Here is a 19,042-nt window from a genome sequence, read left to right on the forward strand (position 1 = left end):
CCCCCGGCAGTGAGTTTCAGGCACCCACCACCCTCTGTGTAAAAGATTTGCCTCGTACATCTCCTTTAAACCTTGCCTCTCACATCTTAAACCTATGCCCCCTCGTAATTGACCCTTCCACCCTGGGAAAAAGCTTCTGACTATCTACTCTGTCCATACCTCATAATCCTGTAGATTTCTATCAGGTCGCCCCTCAACCTCCGTTGTTCCAGTGAGAACAAACCAAGTTTCCTCCAATCTCTCCTCGTAGCTAATGACCTCCATACCAGGCAACATCCTGGTAAATCTTTTCTGTACCGTCTCCAAAGCCTCCACATCCTTCTGGTAGTGTGGCGACCAGAACTGAACACCATATTCCAAGTGCGGCCTAAGGTTCTATAAAGCTGCAACATGACTTGCCAATGTTTAAACTCAATGCCCTGGCTGATGAAGGCAGGCATGCCGTATGCCTTCTTGACCACCTTCTCCACCTGCGTTGCCACTGTCAGTGACCTGTGTACCTGCATACTCAGATCCCTCTGCCTATCAACACTCTTACGGGTTCTGCCATTTACAGCATATTTCCCATCTGTATTTATCTCACATTTGTCTGGATTAAACTCCATCTGCCATCTCTCCGGTCTTCATTACCACCCGCAATTCCACCAATCTTTGTGTCATCTGCAAACTTACTAATCAAACTGATTGCAATTTCCTCCAAATCATTTGTATACATTACAAACAGCAAAGGTCCCAGCACTGATCCCTGAGGAACGCCACTGAATATATATTCAAAATAGATCAATGAGAGATGTAGGGATAGAGCAACAAAGTGGAACTAGAAGATCAGCTGTGATCTTATTGAATGGTGGAAAAGAGCTCCAGGGTCCTTATGGCTTACTCCAACTTCCATTTCTTACAACTGCATAATATTTTTAATATTACTGATAAATCAAGTTATGACTCTTTTAGGAATGATTTATTTCTACACATAAAAAAAAACCAAAAGGGCATTAATGCTCTCATCTGACTAATGAGAGCAGTGCCTGTCTAGCAGAATGTTAGTCATTAGGCTGATCACAGCAGGGTGGACCAAACAGTTCAGCAACTCATCAGTGGATATCACAGTTCTCGCAGTACCAGGAGGTTTGGGATTACAGTCCATTCTTCCGCTGCTATGGTTAGCTTCCAGGGTATTGGTCAGAGAGACGTCACCACCCTCAGGGACTCTGGATACGGTGTGTTGGGCTGCAGCAGCTGTTTCTTGGGCAACCGGGACTAGGTTAGGCCCAAAAGGAATGCTGATGGCAAGGGCGGATTTAGGTCCTTCAAGGTTCTTCACAGCATCTGTAGTTGCAGAGTGCTCTGATCCTTCACCTGAACCACATTTCCTTTTCTTAGAAAAGGCAGATGAACCCAGCACTGATGGATTTCCGCCTTTGGCAGAGCAACTCTTTGGCTTATCTAAACAGGCCTGGACTGCAAGATTGAGGTAGTGCAGGTTCGTTTCGTGCGAAGGGATTTCATCCTAAACAAAGAGAGAGAGAAATCTTTAAAATGTTTTGATCTATAAACAGACTCAGTTATGGGATGACCATGAAACTATCACTGATTGTTGCCAAAACCCATCTGGTTCACTGATGTCCTTTGGGGAAGGAAATCTGCCATCCTTACCCGATTTGGCCTATATGTCCAAAAGGTTATGAATCTAACTCAATCCATCACGCAAACCAGCCTCCCATCCATTGACTCTATCTACACTTTCCACTGCCTCAGCAAAGCAGCCAGCATAACTAAGGACCCCACGCAACCCAGTCATCTCTCTTGCACCTTCTTCCGTCAGGAAAAAAACACAAAAGTCTAAGGCCACATACCAACCCACTCAAGAACAGCTTCTTTTCTGCTGCTGTCAGACTTTTGAATGGACTTACCCTGCATTAAGTTGATCTTTCTCTACATCCTAGCTATGACTGTAACACTACATTCTAAGCTCTCTCGTTTCCTTCTCTATGTTTTCTCTGTATCGCACGCAAGAAACAATCATTTTCACTGTATGTTAATTCATGTGACAATAAATCAAACAAATCAAAATGTGACTTCAAACTGCACAGCAATGTAGTTGATTTGTTAACTGCCCTCAGAAATAGCCCAGCAAACCATTTAGCTAAAGGGCAATTAGGGATAGGTAACAAATGCTCCTCAATGACACCTACATCCCATGAAAAACAAAGGAAAACAATCATTTAATCAAAAAACAATCCTACTTTAAATGTGTCTATCATGCAAAGGGTTTATTTATTTTCACTGGCTTCAAGCTTCCCAGCAGCCAATCAGAAAATGCTTTGATACTGTTTATATTACCTAATCAGAGAAAATTTTAGAACCAATCAATAAACACCCTGACACTGTTGGTCCAAATTAGGTCACGGGTGCATTTACACCAATGAGAAAATACTTAAACATCCACCAGCTGCTTCACTAGATGTCAGAGATTCACCACTGATTCTTAAAGATCTCTCTGCTGCCATGAGCAAAACCACAGGAGATAGTACGTGCCATGCTAAATTGTCCCAAGATGTGTAGACTTGATGGATTAGCCATGGTAAATGTGCAGGGTTACAGGGATGGGGGGGATGGGGGGGGTGGCGGCACTGCTGCCTCACAGCTCAGGGACCCCAATTCAACTCCAGCCTTGAGTGACTTTGCAGAGTTTGCACGTTCTCCCCACTGTCTGCGTGGGTTTCCTGCGGGTGCTCCAGTTTCCTCCCAGTCCAAAGATGTGCACGTTTGGTTGATTGGCCATGCTAAATTGCCCTTCACTGTCCCAATGTGTGTGAGGGGTAGAAAATAAAAAGCCAGATAAATACATAGGTTAATACAATGTGGTTACAGGGCTGGTGCCTGGATAAGATGCTTTCTAAAATAATTGACGCAGACTCAAAGGGCTGAATGTCCTCCATCTACACTGTAGGGAATCTATGATTTCATGCTTAGTTATCTAAGCAGGAAATATGCAATAAATCAGAAAGATCAGCGAACATTTCTGGTGCAATTCTTCAGCAGAAACAGTGTGTTGACTGACTGGCTGTGCACTTGCAGCATTTTCTGTGTTTGCACCAAACAAGATCACCAATGAAGTCAAGAGTCGGTTCATTAAAATGCCCACAGATGTAAAATTCAAATGCTTATATTCTTGATATTCAAATCTGGTAAATGCGGATGCTGCATCATAACTCAACACAGACTTACGCACCTCTGTGGCATTCAGCCAGCTAGCAATATCAGCACAAGGGTCCGCAGACTTCAGCGCACATACGACAGTGCGAGTCAATGCCTCCCCAACTCTGGCTTCATCATCATTATCCTAGAAAGAGTGGAATGGAATAAAAATACAGCTATCACTAGCTTAAAAGTGTGCCACACTCCCAATATATGTCCAACAGTACAGAGAATTTATTATGGTCTATCTGGTTCAGGTTTAGAAGAGCGCCCAAACTCTCCCAACCAAGATCTGAGGTCACAATTACTACACTTCATTTTTAAAATTCATCCAAGGGCCCTAGCCACCTGGCTCAGCTGTTACTTTACTGGATGTGAATTTTCATTATTTTGCTTTCAAAATTAATTAGGCAGTGAAGAAAGCATTTCATTCACTATTCTCTATTGCAATAAGCACAAATTGCCCATCACAGATGCTGACGAGTAAGAGATGCCCCCTTTAGAAAGATTTCCCAAAGTGAAACTTCCCTTTAAAGCTTCAGGAATAGAACAGGTTACAATTCTGCACTACATGTTCAGTTATGAGTGTGAACTGAATATGAAAATCTGAAACGTATTGTTTTTAGGAAGCTAGGAACAAGAGTTGGCATTTAGCCCCTCTTGTTCCATCACTCCATTAGATCATAACAGGTCAACCCCATTTTCCTACTCTTGCTCCATATCACTCAAAATCTTTGTCTAAATAAAAACCTGTCACTGTTTTGAAATGCTAGGGTAAAGTTGCAGAATTGCAGTCCCCTCTGTGTGGAATAATGCTGTCTCATTTAATTCCTTAAGAGTCTGGCTTTAAATTTAAGATTATTCCCCCTTGTCGTTTATCAGCATCATTGAATCATTTTGTCATCTTAAATCCCTCAATTAGGTCACCAAATAAGGCTCAAAAGAATAACAGACAGTTTTATGTAACTTGTCTACAGAATTTCACTCCTTAAGCAACGGTATCACACCAGGGAATCGCATTGCAATCCCTCCAAGGCCAATATATCCTTGCTGACACGCGTTGCCCAGAACAATACGCAGTACTCCAGTGAGGCACTGAACAAGGATCTGTAAAATTGAAGCATAATATCCTCCTCTTTGTAAGCAGGCACTAGAGATAAAAGCCAATGTTCCATTCGATTTTTAAATTGCTTTTTTGCGCTTGTCCACTAGTCTTTTTTAAACAGATTTGTTTACGAACAGCCAAATCCTTTTGCTTAAGGCAAAATAAATACACGGGGAGCATTATCGAAATGTGCAACCCTCAACATGAAGCAGGGAGGGGAACAATACAGAAAATATCTAACACTCAACATGAAGCAGCAATAAGGAATGACCCTTGAGCAAAAATAATGTGTTATGTATAATAACACTTGGTTCTTAAACTCCCTGGCCCATCACATCATGATAAGTAAAGACCCATAAAGATTCCTGCTGTTTTACTACCATATTCCAGCAGTCATATAAACCATAATACCATATGAGGTATCTTTATTACTTGAGTTGCTGAAGAATTACCCTGAAGTAATTAGAGGTCCTACAACAAAAACACGAAGTGCACTAATGCAGTCAACAATGTACTACATGCAACATGTTTAATTAAAACAAACAGACTCCTTCAGGGTCCTTTCATAACTTTCCACGGTTGCTTTCAAAACTCATCACTTGAATCATTTTCTTCCTTTTGTTGCACGCTATTTTTTGTACGTAAAACACAACTGAGGCATATACATGATATGTTTAAGTACATTTTCACATTTTTCTTCATTTCCATACTGCATAAATAATAGGATCAAGCAAAAGCACAATTTGTCAGTTGGATAGGAAGGTAGAGATATGGCATTTCCGTTCTCCTTTGCAACTCATCTCCTGGGAGTCATTTTGTTCTTTTGAGGGAATTTCCTGCTGGAGGTAATGCCATTAGCATTGCATGAAAAGGTTACCCAGCATCTGAAAGTTTGATTGTTTGATGTATTCTTTAATGTATTGACCCGCACTGAGGCATAGTTCAATTGGCTTCCCGACAGCTGACCAAGTGATTGTTCCTTATGAAAATGCAAATATCACAGTCATGCAAAGCAAATGATACTGAAAGGCCAGCAAGCATGGAAGATCAGTCTGATAAGTCCTTCCATGAGTATAGGGTCTGAGGAGATACTTCTGTAATATTCCTATTGCTGCCTACTGAATATCAGCTACCATAGCAGACTAGGAGACAAACCTGGCAACTTTCTTGGTCTGTAAGTTTCAGCAGTTAGGTGCCAGTCATGGCTGAATGGGTAGCACTCTCATTGTAATTTTGCGTCCCATTCCAGAGACTTTAATGAGAAACCTAGGCTGACCCTCCAGTGCAGTACTACACTGTCAGACTTCATTAAACCGAGAACCTGAGCTTCCTCTCACAACAGTCCCTATGGAATTGTTTTGAAGATCTCCCAATGTCTTGCAGGGCCACTTGTTGCAGCTTAACCAACATCATTAACACAGATTAGCTTGTCATTCTTCACACTGCTGTTTATGTAACCCTGCTGTGTACTAATTGGCTACCATATTTCCTACATTAGTGAATATGCTTCAGAAAGTACTTCATTGGTTATTAAGCTGTTTGAGTAAACTGCCATCATCAAAGACACTATATATGGAAATCTTGTTTTAACTTGTTCTTAATGTTGACATGATTGCTGCTTCAATCATTAATATGCCTGTTCTCTGCTCTGAATCTCTTTCAGCAACATCTGTGTCCTTTCAACAGAAGAAAATATTAGTTTTCTCTCTTACCATAACCTTTCACGATTTTAAATAACTATCACATCACCTTGCTACCTCCTCTATTCGAAGGGAAAATGCCCCAATTTTTCAAAGCTTTAAGTCAGGTTTAACACATTACATAACTCACGATGCCTGAACTATTTTATTACTCATGATTGATCTAGCAATACCTCTTCTTCCGCAGGCGAACAGATATATTGTTTCAGGAACAGTATACATTTACTTTTCTCCCTTCCATCTCTCCTTATCCAAGTCAACGAGTGGGTCATTGAAATCATCTTGATAAAATCATTTTGTTAAGTCTATTGAGGTCACTATATCTACAGATTTGCTTTTCCAATTCCCTCTCGCAAAGATAATAGTACAGTGACTATTAATTTTCTAACAGTATTATAACCCTATCTTAATATTGTAAGTAGTTTCACAACACCAGGTTAAAGTCCAACAGGTTTATTTGGTAGCATGACCTTTCGGAGCATTGCTCCTGCATCAGATGAGTCTCCTGAAGAAGGAACAGGGCTCCAAAAACTTGTGCTACCCTAGTCCAAAGCCGGCAACTCCACATCATGACTGTCTTCATAATCTACTCCTTCAGTATGAAGCCAAAGATGATCTTACATCACGTCAGTTATCAAAACGTTAACTCTCCATTTCTCTCTCCACCAATGCTACATGACCTGCTGAGTATTTCCAGCATGTCTTTGTTTCAGATTTCCAGCATCTGTTGCATTCACAAAACACTGCCTTTGTATAAATGTAAGTTGCATTTATTACTATATAAAAGTGATTTATTTATTCCTATGTGCTGATTCTTTAGTTCTGATTCTCCCCTGGCCCCTTAAGCTCTCAGCGTTTAAAATATTGCAGTGCCCTTAATTCACAGTTGGTAAGAACATAATTTTAAGCACAGCGAATGTAATATGATACTTGACTTTACAATGTGATATGAATAATCTAAACATATGCTGAATCAGTCTAATTCAACAGAAGGTCACATTCATAAATTTACATTACTCTGCACAATGAACATTAATGTTTACACCATCCAGGGGCTTATAGGTCTAATGAAAGTCAAGACTTTTAAACATTCAGCACTGCAGGAGGCGATGCTGCAACACGAGTAATCTAAGTGTGTGCATGAATATTCATTTATAAATATGTTTACCAATATATAAATAGACTTGTACACAATGCAATGCATTTGTATACACAGCCTGTCAGCTTAAGTCGCCCAAGTTCTCAAACCACATCAACTGCAATGCCACTTAGTCTCTTTATGATTAAGTTGTTTACTTTCAAATCCAATTTATATATCAGCAAACGATTCACCCCCTTTGTACCTCTACTTCATCCATCCTGCTACTCAGTTGCTTAATTGAATTGCATGCAAAAAGACTAAGTGCTGTTCTACATAGCACACTGAAGGACAGCAAATTAAGCTTTCTGGGAAGGACAAGTGAAGAAACTGTATAGCACCAAGAAAAATACAAGCCATAAAAAAAAAGATTGTATTTCTTTAGACTTTACACAATCTAGACATGTCCCAATCTGCTTTATATCCAATGAGGTACTTTTTGAAGTGCGGTCACTGTTACATACCAGAAAGCCACTTGGTGAAGGGAGCAATGGGAGCCAGTCTCTAGCATGAGCTAGATCAGCTGGATCACATTTTCTAAGATTCAGCACCTTCTGGTTTGTTTTGAGAACGCTGGATTAGAGGAGCTCAATCTCAGCAAATACCTCACCCTGTTTTACGTGGGACGAAGGCAGCCCAAAATTGAAGTCAAAATTGACCACTGCAGACCGAAGGAGTATGTCCATTCATTCCCTTTCCCAACAAAAGACATCTGGTGGGAGGGGTCAGCCAGCCATTCCTTCCCCATGACATGACTTGTAATTTGAGTCAACCTGCCTGGTGAGATGTTGAAACAAAACCTTGGCAATTAACATTTAATTGTTCAGTGCTGCATTATCCATGGCAATCAATCAGCACTCTCTTCTCATGAATTATAAATTGTTGCTTCCTTTACTGTTCGTTTATCTTACATAGCTATCCAAAAGAATACAAGATGAAAAGTCTTGATAGCATGTATTTTTTTCAGTAATACTCAAGTTCGGTTTAATAAGCAATCTCAGAACTCTTTGGAAACAGTGATCATAATATGGTAGACTTGAGCATTCAGTTTGATTGTGAAAAATTTGGGTCAGAAACAATTGTACTAAATCTAAATAAATACAATTACAAAGGAATGAAGGCGGAGTTAACCAAGGAAGTTATAGGTAGCATTAAACTGAAAGAGAAAATATACAATGTGGCAAAGATTAATGGTAAGCCAGAAGACTGGGAAACTTTAAAATGCTAACAAAAGATGACCAAAAAAAGGAAGAAGTTAAACTATGAAGACGCTATAACAAAAGTGGACAGTAAGAGCTTCTTTAAGTATATAAAAAGGAAGGCAGAGGCCAAAGTAAACATAGGATCCTTAGAGAATGAGACTGGGGAAATATTAATGAGGAACCAGAAATGGCAGAAGAGTAAAATAAATATTTTGTGTACTCGGGAAACTAATAAAGCTAAAGGCCAGTAAGTTCCTTGGACCTGATGGGTTGCATCCTAGGATATTAGAGGAAGTAGCTACAGAGATGGTGAACGCACTAGTCATCTTCCAGGAATACTTAAATTCTACAGAAGTTCCAGAGAATCGGAAAACTACTAATGTAACACCCTTATTTAAAAAGGGAAGTAATTATAGACCAGTTAGCTTAACATCTATCACTGGGAAAACGTTAGAGGTCATTATAAAAGATGTAATAGAAAAGCATTTAGAAGTACACTATAATCAAGCAGAATTATGAAGAAGAAATCATGCCTGACCAATTAGTTTGAATTCTTTGAGATAGTAATGAGCAGCATAAACGGAAACCAGTAGATGTAATATACTTGGATTTCCAAAAAGTATCGATAAACTACCACACAAAAGGCTACTTAATAAGGTAAGAGCCCATGTTGCTGTGGACAATATATTAAATGGAATGAGGATTAGCCAACTAATAGAAGACAGACATTTGGGATAAGAGGAGCATTTTCCATCCCTATGGGCAGCATGGTGGCACAGTGTTTAGTATGCTGCCTCACAGCACCAGGGACCTGAGTTTAATTCTGGCCTTGGGTCACTGTTTGTATGGGGTTTGCACATTCTCCGTGTCCACATGGGTTTCCCCGAGGTGCTCTGGTTTCCTCGCTCAGCCCAAAGATGTGCGGGTTAGGTTAATTGGCCATACTAAATTGTCACTGTCAGGGGATTAGCAGGATAAATATGTAGGGTTACAGGGATAGGCCTGGGTGGGATTGTGGTCAATGCAAACTTGATAGGCTGAATGGCCTCCTTCTGCACTGTAGGGATTCTATGATTCTGTTCTACCAAATAAATACAAATCAAATATGGTAATGTATTAATTAAGCATCAGGAACCTGCACCCATGAAGTTGCTCCAACCACCAGCAACCATGTAATCTCCTACACGCGATAAATTACAATAAAACACCAGACCAACCCAAGGGAACCTCTTCCCAATCAATAAATAAAAAGGAAGCTCTGAAGAACACTGACTACAACGTGATTCACCTAATAGCTCAGCTACCTTTCAAACGGTCAGTGATGACAGTAGTTGAAAACTACGCTAATGTTGGACGGAGTTAATTCTGAGAGTCTTTGATGGGGTGTCAAATGGGATGCTTGTGCATGAGTTGCAAAAACCCAGCCTGCAGGTGCAGCAGGTGGTCAGGAAGGCGAATGGGATGCTGGCCTTCATAGCGAGGGGGATTGAATATAAAAGTAGGGAGGTCTTGCTGCAGCTGTATAGGGCATTGGTGAGGCCGCAGCTGGAGTACTGTGTGCAGTTTTGGGCGCCGCACCTGCGCAAGGATATTTTGGCCTTGGAGGGAGTGCAGAGGAGGTTTACTAGGCTGATACCGGAGTTGAGGGGGTTGAGCTATGAGGAGAGGCTGAATAAACTAGGCTTGTACTCGTTAGAGTTTAGAAGAATGAGGGGAGATCTCATTGAGACGTATAAGATGATGAATGGGATGGATAGGATAGAGGTGGAAAGACTCTTCCCGCTCAAAAAAGACAGTAGGACTAGGGGGCACAGCCTCAAGATAAAGGGGGGGCAGTTCAGAACGGAGTTGAGGAGGAACTTCTTCACTCAAAGGGTGGTGAATCTCTGGAATTCTCTGCCCGTTGAAGTGGTGGAGGCTGCCTCGCTAAATATTTTTAAGAAGCGGGTTGATGGGTTTTTGATAAGAGAGGGGATTAAGGGTTATGGGGAGAGGGCGGGAAAGTGGAACTGAGCCACGACAGATCAGCCATGATCTTATTGAATGGCGGGGCAGGCTCGAAGGGCCAGATGGCCTACTCCTGCTCCTATTTCTTATGTTCTTATGTTCTTATGCTTTGTCCTTAAGGGTGTTACAGTTTTTGATCTTCATTCATTCAGGCAAGTGGAGAGTATACCATCACACTCGTACATGGTGGATAGGCTTTCAGCAATCAGGAAGTGAGTAACTCGCTGTAAAGTTACTAACATTTTACCTATTCTAAAAGCCATAGTATTTGTTTAGCAAGCCTAGTTAAGTTTCTAGTCAATGCGAATCCCAGAATGCTTATGGTGAAGCGTTCGGTAATGACAATGCTGTTGAATGTCAAGGGGAGCTGGTCAGATTCTCTCTTGTTGGGGATGGTCATTGCCTGGTACATATGTGTGAGCAAATGTTACTAATTGTTTATCAGCATAACTCTCAATGTCCATGTAGGCTGCCTCAGTATCTGTTGTACTGAACACAATTCAATCAGCAGCGAACGTACCCATGTTTGACATTATGAAGGAAGGAAGATTATTGATGACGTGGCAAAGATGGTTCAGCCAAGGTTTCCTGAGGCATGCGTGCAGTGATGTCCTGGAGCCGAAAGATTGACCTCCAATGCCCACAACCATTTTCCTCTGGGTTTGGTATGACTCCAACCAGTGATAGATGTCCCTCTAATTCCAGTTAATTTCAGTTTTGTTAAGGCTCCTTGATGTCACATGAATCACTCTCACCTCACCCCTCAAATTCAACTCTTATGCCCATGTTTGGACCAAGGCGGAAATGAAATCAGGAGCCAAATATCTCTGGTGGAATTCAAACTGAGCATCATTGAGCAAGTTATTGCTGTGCAAGTGCTGCATGGTAACGCTATCGAAGACACTTTCATTGCTTTGCCTAAAGTAGATATGGATTTGTCCTGCTTTTCTACTGAATAGGAAATACCTTGGCAATTTTCCATATGTTAGTGTTCCAAGTCTATTAGAACAGTTTGGCTAGTGGCACAAGCCTTCAGTGCAATCTACAGAGTCACGTGTATAATAGGAGGAGCTAAGCACACAGGGAGAAACACTTTTTTTAAAGAAGCAGTTCCTGCCTGGTTCCAAAAGAAGCAAAACATGTCTTTCCCTCTCTGTGGAAGTTGTCTGGGTGCTCGAGGGCTGGCAACCTAAGTACAAGCACGTAAGCCTGTGTGCTGCGAACTGATTTTGAAGAGTGGTTTAAGTTTGTAAGAGGAATATTGCTTGAATTAGAACTGATAGGGATAGGTTAGCAGTTAAGGATGGCATCTTGTCATGTTTAAGTACTGTTCAATTGTTAAGTGTTAAGCTAATTTATTTGTTATAGTTAAAATGCATTGTTAAACAAAGTTTGCTTTGATGAAAGCTTCCTGGTGTGTCAGTAGAGCCTGGTGGCCAAGTGGTTAGCACTGCTGCTTCACAGCTCCAGGGACCTGGGTTTGATTTCCAGCTCGAGTCACTGTCTTGTGGAGTTCGCACATTCTCCCTGTGTCTGCATGGGTTGCCTCTGGGTGCTCCAGTTTCTTCCCAAAATCCAAAGATGGTTAGGTTGATTGGCTAAGATAAATTGCCCCTTAGTGTCCCGGGATGTGTAGGTTAGAGGGATTAGCAGGTAAATGTATGGGGTTTCAGGGATCGGACATGGATGGGATTGTCATCAGTGCAGACTCAATGGGTGGAATGGCCTCCTTCTGCACAGTAGGCTATGATTCTATGAAATATCATACCCTCACCAAACAGAAAATTGTTGGGGTCTAATCTGGCATCATAATGTACTTGGGGTTTCTGATGTGATACTCGAATACTTTGTTCTGTTTTACTACACACACTTCACATAAATACAAGGGCACTTGTGGCTTAAAGGGTTATTTTTTCTTCTACAGAGGTAATATACATACCGAGTAGGGCTCCTTTATCTACACGATGCAAACCCTCCAGCATTGTTGAAAATTGTAAGAAGGTTAGAAGTTCACAGCTTTAACAGAATCCAACAGATATATCTGCTAACCTTTCTGCCACTGTTACCAAGCAGTTGGTACTAAGTGCAGTAATAAAAATTTATCAGCAGCTTTGCATTGTATATTTCCATAAACTGCTTGGCTGCAGGAGTGGGGGAGAAAAACAAAGACTTACATTTATATAGCGCCTTTCAGTACATCCCTCAAACAACATTACAAAGCAAGAATGCAGAGGAAATTTACAAGGGTGTTGTCAGAGGTATTTGATCTGAGTTAAAGGGAGCGATTGGCCAGGTTAGAGCTTTACTCCTTGGAACATAGGAAAATGAGGGGTGGCATTATTGAGGTGTGTAAAATCATGAGGGGCAGAGGCAGGATGAAAGCATATAGGCTTTTTCTCAGGATAGGGGAATTGAAAGCTAGAGGGCATAGGTTTAAAGTGAGAGGGAAAGATTTAAAAGGCACCTGACGGGCAACTTCTTCACACAGATGGTGGTGCATATAGGGAATGAGCTGCCAGAGAAAGTGGTTGAGGCAGGTACAATAGCAATATTTTAAAAGCATCTAAATACATGGATGGGAAAGTCTTACAGCAATGTGGGACTAGCTGGCAAGGCACCATGGTTGGCATGGACTGGTTGAAGAGCTTATTTCTGTGCTGTATTGCTCTACACTCCGTGACACTGCTTTTTGTGGGAGATTGCTATGTGCAAACTGGCTGTCTCATTTCCTACATTACAACAGCGACTAATTTAAAAGTAATAGGCTGTAAAGCACTATGGGATCTCTGGTGGTCATGAAAGGCATGATATAAATGCAGGTCTTTCTTTTGATCCAAAAGGTAAAGAAACTAATGAGGTTGTATATGTTACCAGTTCAATCCAGGAGTTAATGCTGACAGTGACAGGATCTAAGGATTCCACATAGTGCCACCAATGTCTGGGAACGAACAGGACCTAGAGGGAGAAAGCAATTATATGCATGAAGAACATAGCAGCAATAAACTCACCTGTCTGCATCTTCTCGTGATTGATTCATTGATTATGAAAACTTGTAGTATCATTCAATTTTAAACAATTACGCTAGGGAAAAAAAGAGGATATAATTCTTTGCTGTTAAGGATATACCAATGTTCAAAGCTTGCCATCATCCTTTTGTTTTCACTTGCACAGGAAACAACCATGTAATCTGATCTTGAATGGCAATCTTTGCAGAATGCACACCAGGAAATACAATCCTGAACACAGCAAAAAGAGGTTTTCATAATTATCCCCTTTCACCAATTCCAAGATCAAGGAGAAATCAAGATGGGAAAGGAGGCAAAAAGTAGAATTAAAATTTATTGACAACACAACTGGAATGTCAGCCACGACTCAGTACATCACATGTGTGATGTTAGTGTATCTTAGAGTTTTTTTTTAATTCACGGTCACGGCCTTAGGTGACATCATTGTTGGGAGGAGAAAAAAAACTGTGGGCAGGTCAGGTGACAAGGATTGATTTTCAGTTTCAGTTTGGAGCTGCAGGTTAGGAGTTGAGTTTCAGAAGGGACAGCAAGCTAAAAAGAAGTGTTTTCTCTCTCTCCCTGTTGTTTTGAAAATTGTGTTGGTTAGCTGAAAATAAGATCTTGTTTCCTTAAAGAGTGAAGGTCTGCTGTTGTTGGGAGCTGGACCAGAGTCTCTCTGCTGCTTTGGAAAACTGTCTGGTCTTCAAACTGTTTGGGGGGAATCCAGAGAACTGCAGACTTCAACCAAAGGACACAAATTTCCATTATCACGTGAGCAGTAGTCTGTGCTGTGTTAAACCTGTGAAGAGAGTTTTTTTTGGTCTGTGGAAATTGGTTTGATTGGGATAACTTATATATATTCATTAAGGGTGATATGTTATAGTGGTTGTTTTGTTTCTTGTTTATAAGTGATAAAGTTCTTACTAATTTATGTTAGCAATATTCTTAAATAAACTTTGTTTGATTAAATCTCCCTAGTGGGTCACTTGAATCATACCTGAAGTGAAACATCTCATGCTTATCCTAGTCAAAATCAAAATGAAAAACTTATGATTGAAGCGAACTTCATAAAACACTTGAGTTTTTAAACTTGAACCAGAACACGCTGTCGACTTTTAAGTCAGAAGGATGGTTGTAGGTTCGAGCACCATTAGAGATATTGGCATGTAACCCAGTCTGACACTTGACTGTAGTGTTGAATGGGTGCTGCATTGGTAGAAGTGCCACTTTTCAGGTAAGATGTTAAGCCAAGGTCTCCTTTTCTCTACCAGGAGAGTATTTCTTCTCAAAACAGTGGTAGAAGCAGACACAGTCAATATGGTTTATGAAAGGGCATTCTTTGAGGATGTAGCTAGTAGACTTGATGAGGGGGAGCCAGTGGATGTGATTTATTTGCACTTTCAGAAGGTTTTCGACAAAATCCCGAATAAGAAAGTAGCATGTAAAATTAAAGCACACAGGACTGGAAATAGTGTATTGAGATGGATAGAAAACTGGTTGGCAGACAGGGAACAGTGGAAATGAACGGGTCATTTTCCGAATGGAAGGCAATGACTAGTGAGGTATCACAAAGATCAGTGCAAGGACTCCAGCCATTCACAATATATATTAATGATTTAAATGAGGGAACAAAATGTAATATTTCCTTCAGGACTGAGATGAGGAGAAATTTCTTCACCCTGTGGCTGAATGACCTGCAGAAATTTAACTTTTAATATGCTAAAGGATCTTCAATCAAGAAAACCTGATTTCTGGCCAAAATTGTTTTTATGTATGATGGGATTTCCTGTGGTTAAACTGGCTTGAAACTTATCAAAGGACACAATGTGTTGGACTTAACAGCTTGTCCCCAAACAAAAGAGCTGAGGAAATTGCTTACGGAACCTTTGGAGCCAGTATTACCTTATATGGGTATTGGAATGTAAACTAGCTCCAAAGGGCCTAAAAACAGTTGGGGGTGGGGGCGCGGTCTGGAGGGGCCCAAGCCTCTGTGCTGGCTTTATTTGATTGGCCTAATCGAATGATGCAATCAGGGTTCTGATCAATTCATTGGCCGGTCTCCGAGGAACATTTGGGGTCTAAGAATGCTAACACAAAGAGCTTATGTTCAATGTGGAAAACCCAGGGACCAAGCTCACAGGAAGAGAAGTAATATGTGAAACTGCAAGTTGTGTATTTTTTAATATAAGAACATAAGAACGAGGTGCAGGTGTAGGCCATCGAGCCTGCTCCACCATTCAACAAGATCATGGTTGATCTTTTCGTGGACTCAACTCCACTTACCTGCCCGCTCACCATAACCCTTAATTCCTTTACTGTACAAAAATTTATCTATCCTTACCTTAAAAACATTCAATGAGGTAGTCTCAACTATTTCACAGGGCAGGGAATTCTACAGATTCACAATCCTTTGTGTGAAGAAGTTCCTCCTCAACTCAGTCCTAAATCAGCTTCCCCTTATTTTGAGGCTATGCCCACTAGTTCTAGTTTTAACCATCAGTAGAAACAACTTCCCTGCTTCTAATCTATTCCCTTTAATAATCTTACATGTTTCTATAAGTTCTGCCCTCATTTTTCTGAATTACAATGAGTATAGCCCCCAGTCTACTCAATAAGCCAACCCTCTCAACTCCGGAATCAATCTAGTGAATCTCCTCTGCACCCTCTCCAGGGCCAGTATATCCTTTCTCAAGTAAGGAGATCAAAATCGTACACAGTACTCCAGGTGTGGCCTCACCAGCACCTTATACAGCTGCAACAGAACCTCGCTGTTTTTAAACTCCATCCCTCTAGCATGAAGGACAAAATTCCATTTGCCTTCTTAATTACTTGCTGCACCTGCAAACCAACTCCTTGAGATTCCTGCATAAGGACACCCAGGTTCCTCTGCATAGCAGCATGTTGCAATTTTTACCATTTAAATAATAGTCCATTTTGCTGTTGTTCCTACCAAAATGGATGACCTCACATTTACCAACATTGTACTCCATCTGCCAGGCCCTCGCCCACACACTTACATTATCTATATCCGTTTGCGGACTTCCAGCGTTCTATGCACACTTTGCTCATCCACCATCTTAGTGTCATCTGTGAATTTTGACACACTACATTTAGTCCCCAACTCCAAATCATCCATGAAAATCAAAGAATTGCGGTCTCAACACTGGTCCCTAAGGCACACCACTAGTCACTGATCGTCAACCAGAAAAACACCCACTTACCCCCACTCTTTGCTTTCTGTTAGTTAATCAAACCTCTATCCATGCTAATACATTACCCGTAACACTGCGCACCTTTATCTTATGTAACAGTCTTTGATGTGACACCTTGTCAAATGCCTTCTGGAAATCCAGATACACCACATTCACAGGTTCCCCATTGTCCACTGCACATGTAACGTTCTCGAAGAATTCCACCAAGTTAGTCAAACATGACCTGCCCTTCATGTACGCATGCTGCACCTTACCAATGGGACAATTTATATCAGATGTTTTGCTATTTCTTCCTTGATGGCAGATTCATGCATTCTCCCTACTACAGAAGTTAAGCTAACTGGCCTATAGTTACCTATCTTTTATCTACCTCCTTTTTTAAACAGTGGCATCACATTTGCTATTTTCCCATCTGCGGGAACCATTCCAGAGTCCAGCAAATTTTGGTAAATTATCACTAGTGTATTTGCTATTTCTTCCACCATCTCTTTTAGTACCCTGGGATGCATTCCAAAAGGACCAGGAGACTTGTCTACCTTTAGCCCCATTAACTTGCCCAACACTACCTCTCATGATAATGATAGTTTCTAGGTTCTCAACTGCCAATAGCCTTCCTGTCATCAATTTTTGCATGTTATTTGTGTTTTCCACTGTGAAGGGCAATACAAAATACCTGTTCAATGCACATCTCCAATTGCTGTCATGCATTTTAGAATTGTACAGAGCTCACAGTCTAACCCTGAAGTGGATCTCTGCTTCCAAATGATGAACGAGAGTCTACGATCTGTATTTTTCTCTGTGCCATCTGTTTTATGGCTACATTCTTCTCAGATTGCCTCATGAAATAACCCAGCCAAAACAGAAAGACACAAATCACAACTGAACTAACACCCTGACTTTATGCAAGCCATAATGTTTTACTATACATGGTGTCCATCCAAAGAATTTGGCAAAGGCCTTAGAAACGCCTTTAAACTTCTGTACAAACTTAGAAGATCTGGTGCTCTCTAAATCGTATCTCACACCAATGGAACTTGGCTACCTAACTAAACTCAGGCCAATTATCACTCAAAAAAGAAAGCACTGCAAGAGCCACTCAGATTTAGTTCTTAATTGTATAGCTCAGCTGAAGTATGTTTTAGCACAGAGAGATTCATTCCAGCAGAAGACGTGCTGTTGGTTTCGATCAACAATTAAGACAGCAGATACTGTTTTCTGGGCACGATTCCTAGCCAGCACTGCAACTGAGCTGATTACTGCTTTAACAGATGTAATTACTTAGAAGCAAATGAAGTATAGCTAGTGACAGTGTTGTCACAAATACTAATTAATATGTGGCATTACTCTGCAAATTGTTATTTTTCTTTTGAATCATTTGAGGATTCAGCTTTCAGAGCGTGTTAGTTGCAAACCCATAAACAAGGACAGACAAAACACAAAAGCCATGGATCTGTCTGTGGGAGTGGGGCAAGAAATGAAAAAAAAGAGGAACTTGAATAAGAAGTCAACCACAAAAAGTCAATCACGAGTTATGTCTACAGTATGAGTGCTTGATAGGGCAAACAGTGAGTTTCCATTCAAAGTAAGATTTTAAATGCACCCAAAGGACTTGAATCTCTCCAGTGTTTCTCTGTAAGCACTCACTTGGAGTCAGAAGTCTGCGAGTTCAAGTTTCACTCCAGAGAATTAAGCACCAAATTTTGGGTGACACTCCCAATGCTAGTGCTGAGGAGATGCTGCATTGTTGGATATGCTTGCTTTCAGATGAGAAATTAAACCATGGCCTCATCTGCCCTCTCAGGCAATGGTAAAGAATCCCTGGCAATTTTTCAAAAAGGAGCAGCCTTATTCCCCACAGTGCCCTGGCAAATATTGGCTCATCAATCGATATCACATCAACAGGTAATCTGGTCATTTTCTCATCATGGCTATGGGATCTTGCTGTACAGATCAATGATCACATTTCAAAAGTTGTTGTGAACTGCTTTGGGATGTCCGCAAATTTTGAGAAGCATGAAAAAAATGCATGGGTTTCCTATGGGTGGTCCAGTTTCCTCCCACAGTCCAAAAATGTGCAGGTTAGGTTGATTGGTCATGGTAAATGCTTCGAGTTTCAGGGATAGGCAGATGGGAAGGCCTGCGTAAGATGTTCTTTTGGAGAGCTGGTGCAGACCGATGGGTTGAAGAGCCTCCCACTATAGGTATTTCATGGTTCCTAAATGCAAACCATAAAAATGTTTAACGTAGCTCCAGGCATACTGACAGAAGAGAATTAAAAGTAAAGATAAATGTTTGGTAAGGGTCCGAAAGGCATAAGTGACCAGATTGTTGGGTCAAACTCCAGCTTACCTCTCTGCTGCCCATATCTGCAGGTGCAGCAGGTGGTCAGGAAGGCGAATGGGATGCTGGCCTTCATAGTGAGGGGGATTGAATATAAAAGTAGGGAGGTCTTGCTGCAGCTGTATAGGGCATTGG

At 41.0% G+C, this 19,042-nt stretch overlaps 1 protein-coding gene across 3 annotated transcripts in view; it reads right to left on the bottom strand.

Moving 5' to 3' along the window:
- Positions 1–936: 936 nt before the first annotated feature.
- The window catches only part of hspbap1 (hspb associated protein 1), an 82,529-nt gene continuing 64,423 nt past the window's right edge, over positions 937–19,042 (bottom strand). For 2 of the 3 annotated variants that reach the window (XM_080199509.1, XM_080199507.1), the window contains 3 exons: positions 13,222–13,305; positions 3,233–3,343; positions 937–1,507 (listed from right to left, as the gene is read on the bottom strand). In XM_080199509.1, the coding sequence (XP_080055635.1) occupies positions 1,010–1,507; positions 3,233–3,343; positions 13,222–13,305 (693 nt within the window). In that variant the 3' untranslated portion in view covers positions 937–1,009. The remainder of the gene's footprint in view (positions 1,508–3,232; positions 3,344–13,221; positions 13,306–19,042) is intronic. The other variant, XM_080199508.1, reaches the window with a different exon arrangement.

This window comes from Carcharhinus amblyrhynchos, chromosome 11 (genome assembly GCF_965287045.1).
Source record: "Carcharhinus amblyrhynchos chromosome 11, sCarAmb.v2.hapA, whole genome shotgun sequence".
Lineage (NCBI taxonomy): Eukaryota > Metazoa > Chordata > Chondrichthyes > Carcharhiniformes > Carcharhinidae > Carcharhinus > Carcharhinus amblyrhynchos.